Source organism: Calypte anna, chromosome 3 (assembly GCF_003957555.1).
Source record: "Calypte anna isolate BGI_N300 chromosome 3, bCalAnn1_v1.p, whole genome shotgun sequence".
Classification (NCBI taxonomy): Eukaryota; Metazoa; Chordata; class Aves; order Apodiformes; family Trochilidae; genus Calypte; species Calypte anna.
Window position 1 is genome coordinate 80,666,025 of NC_044246.1, and position 14,748 is coordinate 80,680,772.

Sequence of the window (14,748 nt, forward strand, 5' to 3'; positions counted from 1 at the left end):
AGCTGTCGTATGTATATACACGCTTTATGGAACTCAAGAATTTTTTTACTTTCAGAATTTATTTTTATATGATGGAGAGAAGCTCTGCACCAAACAGTGACCTTCTGGAGATTCTGAGATAACATTCTTAATGATAACATGAACAATACCATAAAACCACAACTCCGTTACATTCCCAGCATAATCTTTTAAAGCTTTTATCTGTAGAGGTCCACATTCCTTCTCTGACCCAGCCCCTGGAGGAGCCTCTTTCTTCCCTAATCCTCAATAGTTGTGAGGAAGAGCAGGGAGACTGAGGTCCTAAACTCTGTTTCTATGGTGTAGGTAGCTCCATGTTACAGATCTGCTAACAGATATGTAGAATAATATTTATTTCTAGAATAACACTTTGATTAATTGGGCTGGTGGATTTTAAGCTAAATATTCACAGTCAGTATTGTGAGTATTGCAATTTTGAGTTTTAATTTTACAAAAAAAAAAAAAAAAAGGGCAATTATCCAGACGAGCTTCACAAAAATCAAGTTACTTTGCAGCTGGTTCTCTTGAGAACTGCTGCTTAGCCAGATAGGCAGGTGGTCAGCCACAGATGTTTATTCTGTAATTGCAAAATACTGCTGCAGGATGAAAAACATCTCACTTGAGCTACAGTGACCTTCTCTAACTGTAAGCACATCATGTGATCCTATGCAGTCTTCTAAAAACACGTAAGGGAGTCACAGAAGGTGATCTTATTTAATGATCCCATGAGACACCTATTTTTACTATAAATTAATTTTCATTATTCCTTGCCTGAAGACATAAGTGTGAGCCAGAGGCTTCATATTCACTTCACAACATAGAGAAATCTACCTGAAAAAACAAACAAACCAAAAAACTGTAACCCATACAGCTTTAAAATTAATAATAAGACATTGCTTTGCAACTTCCAGTGTGATAGGAATGATCTGCAGCAATTGGATAGTTTTTCACTTATTTACCTATATATATATTTATTCATTTGCAACTCAGTGAAAAACACTGTGAAACAGCAAAGTACTGAATGTCCTATAAAGCTATATACTTTTTAAGTTAAATGATACTGAAAATAACTTATCTAAGGAGTATAATCTGCCTTGAATTTGCTCAACAATAAAATGAAAACTTTTTTGGAAGAAAAAAAAATATCAGACTTCATTCCAATATTGGTAAACAAAATGGTACTTTCTATCTAGAACATACAAATATAAGGATGCTGATTTGGATCACCGTTCAGAATAGCTAAAATATAACATCAGAATGGAGGTTCATTATGCATGTGTTAGAATAACAAGCTTTTAAAAGTGAAACAGAGGAAAATCCGTGGGGAAACCAGGAAGTTAATACAACGCTCACATGCTGAGTTGAGAAAGTTCACCTTCATTTGCTGGGCTGCAAAGGTTCTGCTTGCTATACCAAAGCCTGCACAATGTATGTATTACTACTATTATTCTTTGGTTTTGCTAGCTTTTTTATATCATATTTGAAACTGAAAGGAAAATAAAATGGAAGCCTGTGATGACGTGCATTATTGATTTATAAAGTTTTAAAGCCTACTCAATTCTCCTTACAGAAGAGGCTAAAGAGTAACCCAGCTGCATTGCAGGGAACTCAGGTTTTTGTTTCCGAGTATATCTCTGTTGACTGAAAGTCTACAATTTGTGCAATTTGTTTCAAGTTAACTATACAGATCCATAAACTGATTAGTGACAAAGCCACATGAACTAGGATTTCAGTCTTAATATCTAGAGGAGGAAGATTTAGGGCATCTTTCTAAGTCCTCTGAAGATAAGAATTCTACCAAATAAATAAAACCAACCAACCAAACAAACAAAATAAAATGCAAGTTGAAATGTGTCATCTCCTTAACTCCTAAATATTTTTTCCCATGTTTCAATGTGCTTAGAATTCACCAAAGAATGGAGTTCAGGAGCCTGGAATCTTTAAAGGGGTTTGGTGGGTGGTTTTAATTCCAGTCATGAGCTGTCTCTCACCAGCTGCAGACCGACCAGCTGAAGTGTTGCCTTAATTTAACAGAGTTTTTTGGCAGAGATGTTCCTTTCTGCAATATCCCATACAGCAATGGATTATCAAAATGAAGGACAATGAGACCAACTTAGGTAAAACTTCCAGGAAGGCCAGTAAGATCACCATGGTGGTAAATAGTGAGAGGAAAAAAAAAAGATTTCTCATGCTATGGGAGGCACCCAGAAGCCAGAGATTATTAAACAGGTTTAAGTAAGCATTCTTGAGGTTTTTTTGAACTTCTGAATGTGTATAGAAGTGGAAATTCTTGCTTTTTGCAGTTGGCCAGATGGTCCTGACTCATTCTGTCAGTCACAAGGCCAAAACGATTTTCACATTAACAACAACAAAACCTTGAAGCCATAAATTTTTTCCCTCAAATACCCCCTGCTGAAAAATTTGTGAGCAGTCATTTGTTCCCTTAAATCTTACAAGCTTCTTATTTTTGACCAATGGCTTGACTATAAAAAACCTATTTCTGTTAACAGAGCTATGCACATATAGCTTATTTATCTATTCCTTTGCCAGAAAATTGTACAGAAGGCTTCAATGTGTTGTTCCAGTTTGTACTAGAAGGCACTGGTGCAGACAAGGTTCTCAAACAGCAACTACCATGAATCTCATACTCTTTGGGCTGATTTTCAAGGGGCAGAGTGAAACAGAAGCAACTGTCCTCCCCTTTTATCACTCTGCCACTTCCTTATCTCTGTAAATGCAGAGACTGCACGCATAAGAAAAGCACTACAGTAACCAACCCAAACAACAAACTACTAAGCAGTGAGACAGGTGCTCTGATGATTATTAATTGTCTGTAGTATGTATAGAATTCATCCTTACTTTGTATTTATAATGTATAAACGATAAACTTCTAATATCTAATATGTATAAAATATCTATAATATAAATACTTACATAAGTAAAAGTGTTCTGATGATTATTGTCTGTAGTATGTATATAATTCATCCTTACTTTGTATTTATAATGTATAAAATATAAATGTATAATATCTAATATGTATAAAATATCCATAATATAAATACTTATATAGGTAAAAGTCTTTCCTCTTCAGGTAGCCAAGACAAATCTAAGGCTAAGGATCCATTCTTCTCTGGTCTTGTAACATGCAGCTAGGATTCCAAAAATGTCAATTCATAGGATTAAAAATGTACCCACGTTTTAATAGAATCAAAAGAACAATTTGCTCTCTTAATGAAATACAAATTGCTGTTTAATGCAGACTAAAAGTCTAGTTTGAATTATCTCAATTATTGCTGTTTTGGCTTACATTCAGCTATGTCAGAAAAACCCTGCAGAAATCTGCCAAGAGAAAAATAAGATACCATTACTTCTATTTGAAGTATAAACTTACATACCTTGGCCTCCGAAATGCTAGACCATATTGTTGGCAAGCCAGTCCCACAGTGGGAGTATAAACAACAGGCATGAACCTTTCAATGTCAGAAGACAGCACTTTATAGAAAAGCTTTTCATTTCGATCCTGAAGACTCATTAGTAGAATATACCTGTGGAGAGTTACATATAATTAGATGGGCATCAAGCAAACACATAAAGTAACTTTAGAAATACAAAGGTGCTGAGGTAATTAATTAAAGCTATGTTTGTCCTACAGAAGTCTTTTTCTAGTTGAGAATGTTTATGTTCCTCCGTGTCTTAATAGCACAATTGGTTCAGACACAAAGGAAAACAAAGAGGTTGAGACAGAGAAGCTGAAACCATCACAAAGTTGACCAAGTCTCCACAGTCAGGAAGCTGATCCCTCCCAGATATAAAACACTGCTGCAGTTGAGTCTTAGCTCTGTCAGAATCTAATCCATACATATCACTTGTTCCACGTGAAATGAGATCATCAAATAAAACTTAAACAACGTTAGGCTCTAGCACAAAAACAATGAAACTAACAATGTTAGGGTTTTTCTCTGCTCTTGCCTCAATACAAATTTCTCTTACATCCAGACTAGTCCTTCAAATAAATACTTCAACTGAATACTGTAGAGCAAAGCTTACAAAAACAAAGCACACGCATATGGCCTTTTCTCTCTGAAGTCTGTGCCTGTGATGGAATTTGCACTCTTATCTCCTAATGGAAATTGATTTTGATTGCATTTGAAGTTTTAAAAGGAGAACAATGACCAAAAAAAACCCAAAAACCAAATAAATAAGAGTGAAAAAAAGTTTATGCTTATCTTGACCTACTTTTGACTGCCATCGCTCTATTACTGAATAAATCCACCTTTGCTCCAAGATCCCAACCAGGAAGCCAAATACCAATGCTGAGTCTGACAGATGATAAGAGTCTGAGTGACTTTATATTAGTTGACATTGGTATGACTCTGGTCATTTTGTGAACATCTAATATTTAGGAATTTGATGGTTCTAAACTTCACTTCTGGAGTGTTGATCAGAAGGCTACTTTCTCAAAAATTCTTTCTTAAGGGGAAAACCAAAATGCTTCATCCTCACCTCAGTGTGGTGTTAGTTATAATGCCTTAGACAACAAGCAACATACAAGTAATTCACACAATTAAAAGCACTAAGTAGTTTTCAGCATTGTGTTTTTAAAAAGATATACTTAAAATCAAGTATTTCATGGTATCCTTCACTGAAGCTCATATTTAATTGAAAACATAGTGAAAACAAGCAATAAAACACAGAACAATAATTTGTTCTAAAAACAGAGAAAAATATTATCTGTCCTCAGACAATGAGTCTTGAATTAAGATTTCAGGGAAGAGTTTCAGAGGAGGAAAACTTAGCTCTGGCAAGTCAGACCAAAGGGACTGCCAAGCATTCAGATTTCAGTATGTCACTTTTCCCCCCTTGCCTTTACTTTGCCTAGAACTTTTCATGCTACTCTGCTATTACAAACACAATTAAATACAGTAGCAAAAAAAAAAGAACATAAAAGAAATGGCACCCAAAATCTAAAAGAAAACTAGCATAACAACGAGAAATCTGCTGATAATTTCTTAGGATAATTGGCATTGCATCACTGGCATTTTACAAGACAAAATAGAATGGTAAAAAAAACAGCCCACATTCTGTCTGTTCTTTTCCTTGCAAAACATGAGAGCAAATGCAGGAAAGTAAGAGGAAATACTATTGTTTTTCACCTGTTTAACCTTAGCTCCATTACTTTGCAACATCAGTATCTATTCTATAAAAGATGGTGAACTTAAAGACAAAAACAAAATAACAAAGCATTCTCAGGAAAAGTGATCTTATGACACCTCTTGTAATGTTCACACATCCAGAACAATATTTTACCAGTGTGATTCTTTGCAGAAAGAAATGTCCAGACAGAAGATGTGTCGGTGTCAAGAACAACAGCTTCAGTGTCAATACAGAGCAAGAAGACAATTAAGAACATACTGGGGGAAAAAAGATCAAATTACTTGCAGAATCCATCACAGCTTTTCCAAATTAAGCTAGAGGAACAGAATTATTTCCTGTTATTGGCCTCCTTTTTGCCAAGCATACCAGGCAATATATTTGCTTCTGTTTCACATTCGTTTTCCCTATGAACTCTTGATACTGCAGAGAACAGCAATCCCATGCTCCAAGTCTGGAAAGGAGTCTCAGCCCTGCCAAAACATGTCCTGCCACAGTACTATCAGCTTGGCTTTGTCAATCTGCACACCCTGTCTCCAATCAAAACCAGGGCAAGTTACAACCCTGCCTGTCTAAGACGCTGCCATCAGTGTTCCATAAAACAATACCCTTCTGCCTAAGGTATTTAAAGGCTGCTACCTCTGCAATATTCAAATACTTGCACTTCATCTTTTGTATTTGGGCAAAAACCACACAGATATACACCCACTACCAAATTCTAGCCCTGGGAAGAAAACAATAGGTTCCCTTTATCTCTTTTCAATCATTGCTCCTATGAGAGCAAAGACTATGCTAGATGCATAGCAGAAATGTGGGTTTTCCTAGAATTAATACATTTACATTCAGTAGAAGGCAGCACCTCCATGCTCTTATGCAAGATTGTCCTTGAGCACCTGCATATACAGGGAGTACTGAGATTTATTAGTTTTTTCAAGTTCCAATTAAAAGTATCTTCTGGCAGTCTCCATCAACAAATGTATTCAAGAAGTAGCAGCACCAGGTTCACAGTCACTCCTCCCTTTAAAGTGTTTTGATACAAGTATGAGTACTGGACATCTAAGTATACATATTGCCTTGAAGGACAGTATTTCTTTCATTCAAAAATACTTCTGAGCTCACACAAGTGTCGTGCACATTGTTCTCAGAGCAGGTTCTCTACAGACATCCTACAATAAAAACTTCAGACAGTTGGTTGCCTTATGAACACAGCTGTAAGTTACATTTTGCATGTCCAAGTTTTTGTACATTCAATTCACACGAGCATTTTATCTCTGCAAAGGGGACCAAGACATCATTGCTGAGTCTTCAAAGGAACTATCTTCTGAATGCAAATATTTCCAAGCCTTCAGTCAAGAGTTAAGCATAATCCTAAACATAGAATGCACAATTAATTATATTTTACTGAAAACTGGAGAAAACACTAGGGCAATATTACGTTGCAGTGATATAAGAGGAAAAAAATTTTTAATCAGAGCATAGCATAGAATCATAGAATCATAGAATTGGCTGGGAAGGAAGGGACCTCAGAGATCATCAAGTCCAACCCTTGAACCACTACTGCTGCAGTTACCAGACCATGGCACTGAGTGCCACATCCAGTCTCTTTTTAAATATCTCCAGGGATGGAGAATCCACTACTTCCCGGGGCAGCCCATTCCAATGCCTGATCACCCTCTCCGTAAAGAAATTCTTTCTAATGTCCAACCTAAACCTCCCCATGGCACAACTTGAGACCATGCCCTCTTGTCTTGCTGAGAGTTGCCTGGGAAAAGAGACCAACCCCCCCCTGGCTACACCCTCCTTTCAGGGAGTTGTCGGGAGTGATGAGATCTCCTCTGAGCCTCCTCTTCTCCAGGCTGAACAGCCCCAGCTCCCTCAGCCTCTCCTCATAGGATCTCTGCTCGAGTCCCTTCACCAGCCTGGTTGCCCTCCTTTGGACCCGCTCCAGGACCTCGATATCCTTCCTAAACTGAGGGGCCCAGAACTGGACACAGGACTCGAGGTGTGGCCTCCCCAGTGCTGAGTACAGGGGCAGAATCCCTTCCCTGGACCTGCTGGCCACACTGTTCCTGATCCAGGCCAGGATGCCATTGGCCTTCTTGGCCACCTGGGCACACTGCTGGCTCATGTTCAGCTTCCTGTCAATCCAGACTCCCAGGTCCCTTTCTGCCTGGCTGCTCTCAGCCACTCTGTGCCCAGCCTGGAGCTCCCCATGGGGTTGTTGTGGCCAAAGTGCAGGACCCGGCACTTGGCCTTGTTGAGCCTCATCCTGCTGGAATCAGCCCAACTCTCCAGTCTGTCCAGGTCCCTCTGCAGAGCCCTCCTGCCTTCCAGCTGATCCACACTTTCCCCCAGCTTAGTGTCATCTGCAAATTTGCTGATGATGGACTCAATCCCCTCATCTAAATCATCTATAAAGATATTGAACAGAACTGGGCCCAACACTGATCCCTGGGGGACACCACTGGTGAGTGGCCGCCAACTGGATGCAGCCCCGTTCAGCACCACTCTCTGGGCCCGGCCCTTCAGCCAGTTCCTAACCCAGCACAGAGTGCTCCTGTCCAGGCCGCGGGCTGACAGCTTTTTCAGGAGGATGCTGTGAGAGACGGTGTCAAAGGCCTTGCTGAAGTCCAGCTAGACATGAATAGCCAATTAAAGGCTGCTAAATATGATTTGCTAAAGAAACAAGTTCATTTGGGGGGAACTGTGGATTTATATAATTTGAGGTGCTTAAGGGCTAACCTCATTTCATTTACACAAATTTGCATTGATTAGCGATTACCCCCAAAAGCTTATTTCTTAATTGCTATGGACCCAAGTTACAAAATCAGAGAGTAGCTGAATCTGCAAGGGACCTCTGGATATCGTGTCATGCCATGTCCTGCTCAAAGCAGAGCAGGTTGTTCAGTCAGGTTTTGAATATCTCCAAGGAGGGAGAATCCAGCCCAATATTATAAGATGGAGACACACTGTTTATTCAGACCACAAGGGGAAGGAGAAGATAGAAATGTCTGGGCCAAAAATCATGGTTAAGAAAATACAACCGTGACATGCAACAGAAAAAGACAGGAAAATAAACACTACTTCTGAAAGATTTTCTTATGTTAATTACACTAGTTATCACTTTAGTGAGAAAAAAGCCCAGCTTCAATTGCTTAAGTTATTTCTATAAACCAAAAACTTACTAGTTCTCAGCTGAAATATTTCACTAAAACTCTTTTTAACACCAATAAATTTGTACTGCAAAGTGGCAGAGTATAATATAACATTTATACTAAATAAGACATTATACTAAAAACTGGGTTTATGGTAAAAAATGGCAAGCTACAGTCTGATCCTCAAGATGTATGGATGTAATATTGTGACTTTTGCACTTCTGGCCTAAGAATGCCAGGTCACAGGACGGGGAAACAGATTTCTTCCTTACCTAACTATTCATTTCAAAAAGAGAAAAGGCAAAAGAAGAGTCATAAATGGGAAATAATTATACTGAGGGATTTTTAATTAATTACACAAAGATGTTAAACTTAAAAGGGACAGATCTGAAAAAAAAATCTAAAGCAAATGGCTTCTCAAAAATATTTTTTTAATTATTCATTTGTAAACTTATTTTTATTTATACTTGTGTGTTACTTGTGTACATTTACATGGAGTAAATGTACTTTTAAAAGAAAAAAAAAAGAAACCAAACTGTTCCTTTCCTCCCCCATCCCTGCGACACACGGATTTTTCTTTTCTTTTTCTTAACATGATAAAACAAGTTTTCTGCAAAGTATTCTCATAATACTCAGACACAGATATTTTCATTTGATGATTCCCATTGCAATCAAAATATCAATATATGGTGGTTTACTGTGGTTCAAACCACACAGCATGAAAACTTGTAATACTCCGTCATTTAAATTTGATAGATTTTTTCTTTTTTACTTTCCTGCAGAAATTTTTCATTTTGACCTACAGCCACTTAAATATGCCCCAATTTTTTTTATTTAAAAAGCCCCCAAATATTTAAGATTTTTAAATACTGCTACTCTCTTCCTCAACTACACATAGCTCAGTCTGTAACTTTCAGTCTGTGATGTTTTGAGAAACACGAATTGTTTTCTCCTATGACCTGATGTAAAATTTCTTAGGTAGGTAAGAAACAAATACAACAATGGGGTAAAAGGCCTTTTTTCTTTCTGCTTTTAAGTTACAGGTGAGCAAAAATGCCAGCAATTCAAGTAGAAACAAACAAACAAAACAACCTTAATGCCCCAAATGTTTTGAGACATATGAAACAACAAGCTGTATCGTGAGGAAGGGGTTTCCTTCAAGGCAGAGTTAAGGGGAACATGGGGGTAGAAAGACAATGACAGTTTTCTCCTAGGGTAATATTAGCAGCATTGGTGCAAGGGGATATTACAATTAAAATTAAGGATTGATTTTTTGAAGAAAGTATTCTAGCAAAAGTACATATTTAGCTTAATGATTCCAAATTATCAATCACCACAGATCAAAAAACCCAACCAAAGCAAAACACAAATCCATTCAATTTAATCTGTGCTGCTAGAAAAAATAAATAAATAAGGGACTCATAGCTTGATAGCTAGGATAAAGTTTCATATCCATAGTTTACCTGTCTAGGTCAGATGTCAGCCTCTCAAAATTCTTAACAATAGCAACAACTTGGGCATCTTGGCCAAGAAAGCAGGGTGGCAATAATCCATGAATATTCAACTGCTGCCTCTCCTCCAAGGTAAAAGCCATGCCCTGAAAGAAAGAAAAATTTTAAAAATTTATACATATATATATATATATATATATGAGAGATATTCCTTTTTAAGAAAATTCTGCAACAAAATACAGCACAGATAAATCAAGAATCAGAAAAGCCCTTCAGTATTAATCAGAAATAACAATTATGTAATTATTTTGCAAAAAGCTTTTATCGAGTCATAAGAGAACAGGCCATCCCAGCACAGAATGAGTTAAGGTTTTCTGACTATTACCAGCAATATTATTAAGCTACAGCTGAAAAGAACAGTACATTCTCACTTACTCAATTATCTGGCTAGATGGATGATGTTAATTTTCTGTGTAAACATTATGCTTTTAAAATTTGGAAATTCTTCCAGATACTGGTTATCTCAGATGTTAATGTGAATTTTTAATAGAACTCTGTGGTACAATAAACTTATCACTATTGTTTTACAGTCAAAGAGCCTGGTCCAGCACCTAGTGAAGTCAGTCATCATGGACACAGCAAATTCAATGCAAATTTACTTTGCTTCTCAAATTCACACTCAGTTACAGAAAGAAAAATCTGTACAGATTTACTGGATTTCCTTATTGCATGCAGAAAAGACATTTTAAAGTATTTAGTATGTTATGAGGACCGTCACACAAGGCTTAACACTTAAATCCAGCTTGTGGATTGACAGAGACTGCCAAATAGCTGCTTTTAATGAGGTCTGTCTGTCTAAAACATCTTCAAAAAGTTACCCAAGCTATCATAACAAAGAGCAGAAACATGACCCTGGGTCTAGCAAACTCGCATCAAGAACTAATATGAGACTGCTGAAGTTTTACTTTACTTTTTTTTTTTTTTTTTAACCAGACCTGTGACAGTTCTAGGCTACAAGAATGAATATCAGAGCACTTTGCTCCACAAAGGACCTTTGAAACCCCAGCATTTATTTCACACTCCAGTCCCTGGGCTGGTGGCTCTCCTTCAACATCACACCTGCCCTGCTGCCACTCCAGAACCAGCACTGGCAGATCTGGAAGTTATCTTTGAGGTCTCTATTAAGTTGGCACTAGAAATGTCTACAGTGTTTATGGTATGCTTACATATAGCTTTAGCATATTCCAAAGCTGATGCACTAGATGCTAAGTGGCATTTATTGCTCTATCAAGAAGAGCTGTGTGTAGCTGTGTACAGCTGTGTACAGACACATGTGTGAACAAGCTCTAAGACAGCTGCCTAATATTCTAAACCCATCACACAACTATATACAAAACATTTTGTTTCATATGAAAAAAATATTTGAGAAAACGACTTGGGAGATATGGAAGAGTTAAAAATGTAATGCTTCTGCATTTACTCTACTGTGGAAAATAAGCACTTCAAAGATACTTTCACAATTACCTCTATAAAAGTACTTTGAAATTTTCTTTGTTCATGAGACCATTAGAATGGGCTGGGTCAACAAATGATGGGAAGAAGTAGTAAAGCAAGAGTGCAAATACAAAATGCATCCTTCTGTGTACATCTGGACTGCTCCTGCCTTTTTGAGAGAATAGATTCACAATCCTTTATAAAAATGGCTTTGCTGCCTTCTGGGCAGCACCTACTGAGTGATTCTATGTGATTAATTCATACCTGTTAGTTTGATTACCTAGTCAGGCTTAGTTTTATTATTTTTTTTTTTAAATACTATATAAAAGACTTATTCTTACAGAACAAAAATGTACTATAAAATATTCCCATGCTTTAATACTTTATGCTTCTTAAATAATTTTAATTTAAATAATTTTCAAGTGTTCAAGTGTTATATCATTGTTCATAGAAAAGAAGAGGGGAAAAAAAAAAACTACGGCAAGCCTACCACACTATCTGCACTAAAAATATTAACCAAGGTGTTACCCTCAATGATAAAAAAAAAAAAAAAAAAGCCACAATGAACACTTCACAGAACATCAAGCATTTCCAAAACAAGCTTCTCCCACATACAGAAATGGAGAAAACCCAAGTTTATTAAAGGTCAATAACTGTTTTTCTGTAATTTTCCATGCACACAAGATTTCAAAGGTTTCCAAAAGTGTACACAAACTCTGTTTTTTTTTCCTTGTCCCTACATGAATTTTCTGTGGCAGATTGATCATGAGTGTCTTCAGCACACTCTGAAAGATGGTGAAAGAAAGGAGAGCTGACACTCCTCATGAGTTTTTTCAGGGCTGACCTCTCTTATCTCTAGGAGAATTTTTTGGCCTAAAAAAGACAAGCAATACATAGGAGATATCCATATGTGTTCACCCTCACACACACTTTAGCATCAGATCCAAATGGTTGGACTTGAGGGACCTGCACAGTTTTAGTGGATTTCTTCAGTGCTGAAGATAGAGTGGAAATCTACCTATTCACTGCATCTCTCTTTTTCCTTGTTTCTATTAGTCAAATTTTCTCAAAGAAAAAATTCAAAACCTCTGGTTTTGCATTCACTTTAGGAATAAGATATAGGCTTAAGTAACTATAATAGGGTTTCCCCTCTTGAAAATATATTTTATTTTAAAACAGACACAAGAAAATCCACAGCTATTGCCAAGTCTCTTTTAAAAAAATCCTATTTTGTCTTGGAATAGCACATTTTCCAGATACTGCTACAGCTCCTACAGTGTCAATTTCTTTTGGGTATTACTACAAAAATACAGAACCCATATACTCCTTCTATGTTACACATGGCTTTAAAATTCTTTAATTCACAGATATTATCAGTTTTTCAAATTTTAACAATAGAATGTTAGCTCCTCTCTTTCTGTATGGGCTCGAAAGAAAAGAATTTCCACTAATATCTACCTCCTGACAGTTCAACAAGAGAAGGCCATTTTATGCAATAAATGTAGGCTATTTAATCTGTTTATAACAGAAAAGTTGAACTACATAATTTTTGTGGGATTTTTCTAGACTTCTTGTGCTAGCTTCGCAGGTACTTTGTTCTACATCACTTCTTGCTTCCTGCCGTTTAAAGTGTTGTTTCCCAGCCATCCAGCAGAGAGGGCTCTCGGTCCAACTTGTTTTACATGCTCTTTTCTCTTCCCCAGAGCCGCATTTGGTGCACACCTGGGTGGAACAGCCTTCCATCACCTAAAGTGCACCCCAACTGTAAGAAAAGATGTGGACCTTTTTATTTTGCACCCTACATTACAAATAAATTGTCCAAGAAAAGCAACAGTGAAACAATCTAAATGCAGCGCAAGGACATGAGACCACAACCATAAGTATTAACCTTTACCTAATTTGTTTTGCTTTATTTACTGTTCTTTTTCAGCCACCTCTATCTTGCCTTCTCCAAAACCTTTTGGTGGAACTCTTGGGTTGGGGGTTTTTATTGCTCTTTTGATACAAACAGCCTCTCATATACTCACAGTTGTACAGAAAGCTGAGTCTGTTTTTTTTCATTTTCAAGTTCAACTCAGTGCAAATACATTTAATTCTGAATTCATCTCTCACAGGATCACAGAATTACCTTGGTTGGAAAAGACCTTCAAGATCATCAAGTCCAACTGTTAACCTAACACTGACAAGTCCTTAACTAAACCATATCCCTGAGCACTGTGTCTATATGACTCTTAAATACCTCCAGGGATGGTGACTCCACCACTGCCCTGGGCAGCCAGTTCCAATGCCTGATAACCCTTTCAATGAAGAATTTCTTGCTAACATCCAACATAACCTTCCCTGGTGTATCTTGAGGTCATTACCTCTTGTCCTATCACTTGTAATGTAATGTTGTCAGGTTTTGTAAATGTAGAAGTTTTCTATTACTGCACATTGCTTGGTATTCTTCCATTATTTATTGTCTATAGTTTTATTAACTCAGCTTTTAACTTTGTCCTCTGCCCAGCCTCTCTTTTCCCCCAAATCCCTCAACTCCAAGGTTTTTTTAATGCCATCACCCACATAAATTTTCTTGTCCAGTTGTTTTTTTTCTGAAAAGCCAAAAAGTCAACAAACAGCATATCATCTTGTATGAGATACCTTTTCCACAGGCTTTTGAATTCTCAAGCAATGCTTGAGAAGACAGAGAACACATTCAAAATATTTCAAGAGCTGTCTCAGCCTCTGCTCAATCAGCAGAGACAAGTCTTATTTATTAATACAAATTAGATTGCATTGACATAATTTTTGCTCAGAGAGCATATCTGAAGGTCCTCTAATTCCTAACACAAAGCTATCAGCTTGACAGCACACAGAATGAAGCTGGCTTGGAAGAGGAAACCACTTCCAAAACCAAGATTCTCTGACAGTGACTTTTTCCACAGTCTCTAGCAGAAGATGATCAAGACTGGTAAGACTTCAGATCACCCTTGAGATTCAGGAGACAACCATCAATTCCAATGTCCAAACTCAGGTACCCACACATGTGTTTGAGGGGAGGGAGGGAGGGAGGGAGGGAGGGAGGGAGGGAGGGAGGGAGGGAGGGAGGGAGGAAGGAAGGAAGGAAGGAAGGAAGGAAGGAAGGAAGGAAGGAAGGAAGGAAGGAAGGAAGGAAGGAAGGAAGGAAGGAAGGAAGGAAGGAAGGAAGGAAGGAAGGAAGGAAGGAAGGAAGGAAGGAAGGAAGGAAGGAAGGAAGGAAGGAAGGAAGGAAGGAAGGAAGGAAGGAAGGAAGGAAGGAAGGAAGGAAGGAAGGAAGGAAGGAAGGAAGGAAGGAAGGAAGGAAGGAAGGAAGGAAGGAAGGAAGGAAGGAAGGAAGGAAGGAAATCTAGAAGTATGATCTATTCTACAAAGAAGAAATCTCTGTATCACTGATCTAAAACACTACTACAGAAAAATCATGACCTCTAAAGTATTTTGGAATCAACAAGCAAGCAAGTTCA

At 37.6% G+C, this 14,748-nt stretch overlaps 1 protein-coding gene across 1 annotated transcript in view; it reads right to left on the minus strand.

Annotated features, from left to right (window-relative positions):
• The window catches only part of ME1 (malic enzyme 1), a 161,831-nt gene that overhangs the window by 112,104 nt on the left and 34,979 nt on the right, over positions 1 to 14,748 (minus strand). Inside the window, exons 2-3 of the mRNA XM_030448370.1 lie at positions 9,788 to 9,921; positions 3,414 to 3,563 (exon numbers count right to left, since the gene is read on the minus strand). Of these exons, the coding sequence (XP_030304230.1) occupies positions 3,414 to 3,563; positions 9,788 to 9,921 (284 nt within the window). The remainder of the gene's footprint in view (positions 1 to 3,413; positions 3,564 to 9,787; positions 9,922 to 14,748) is intronic.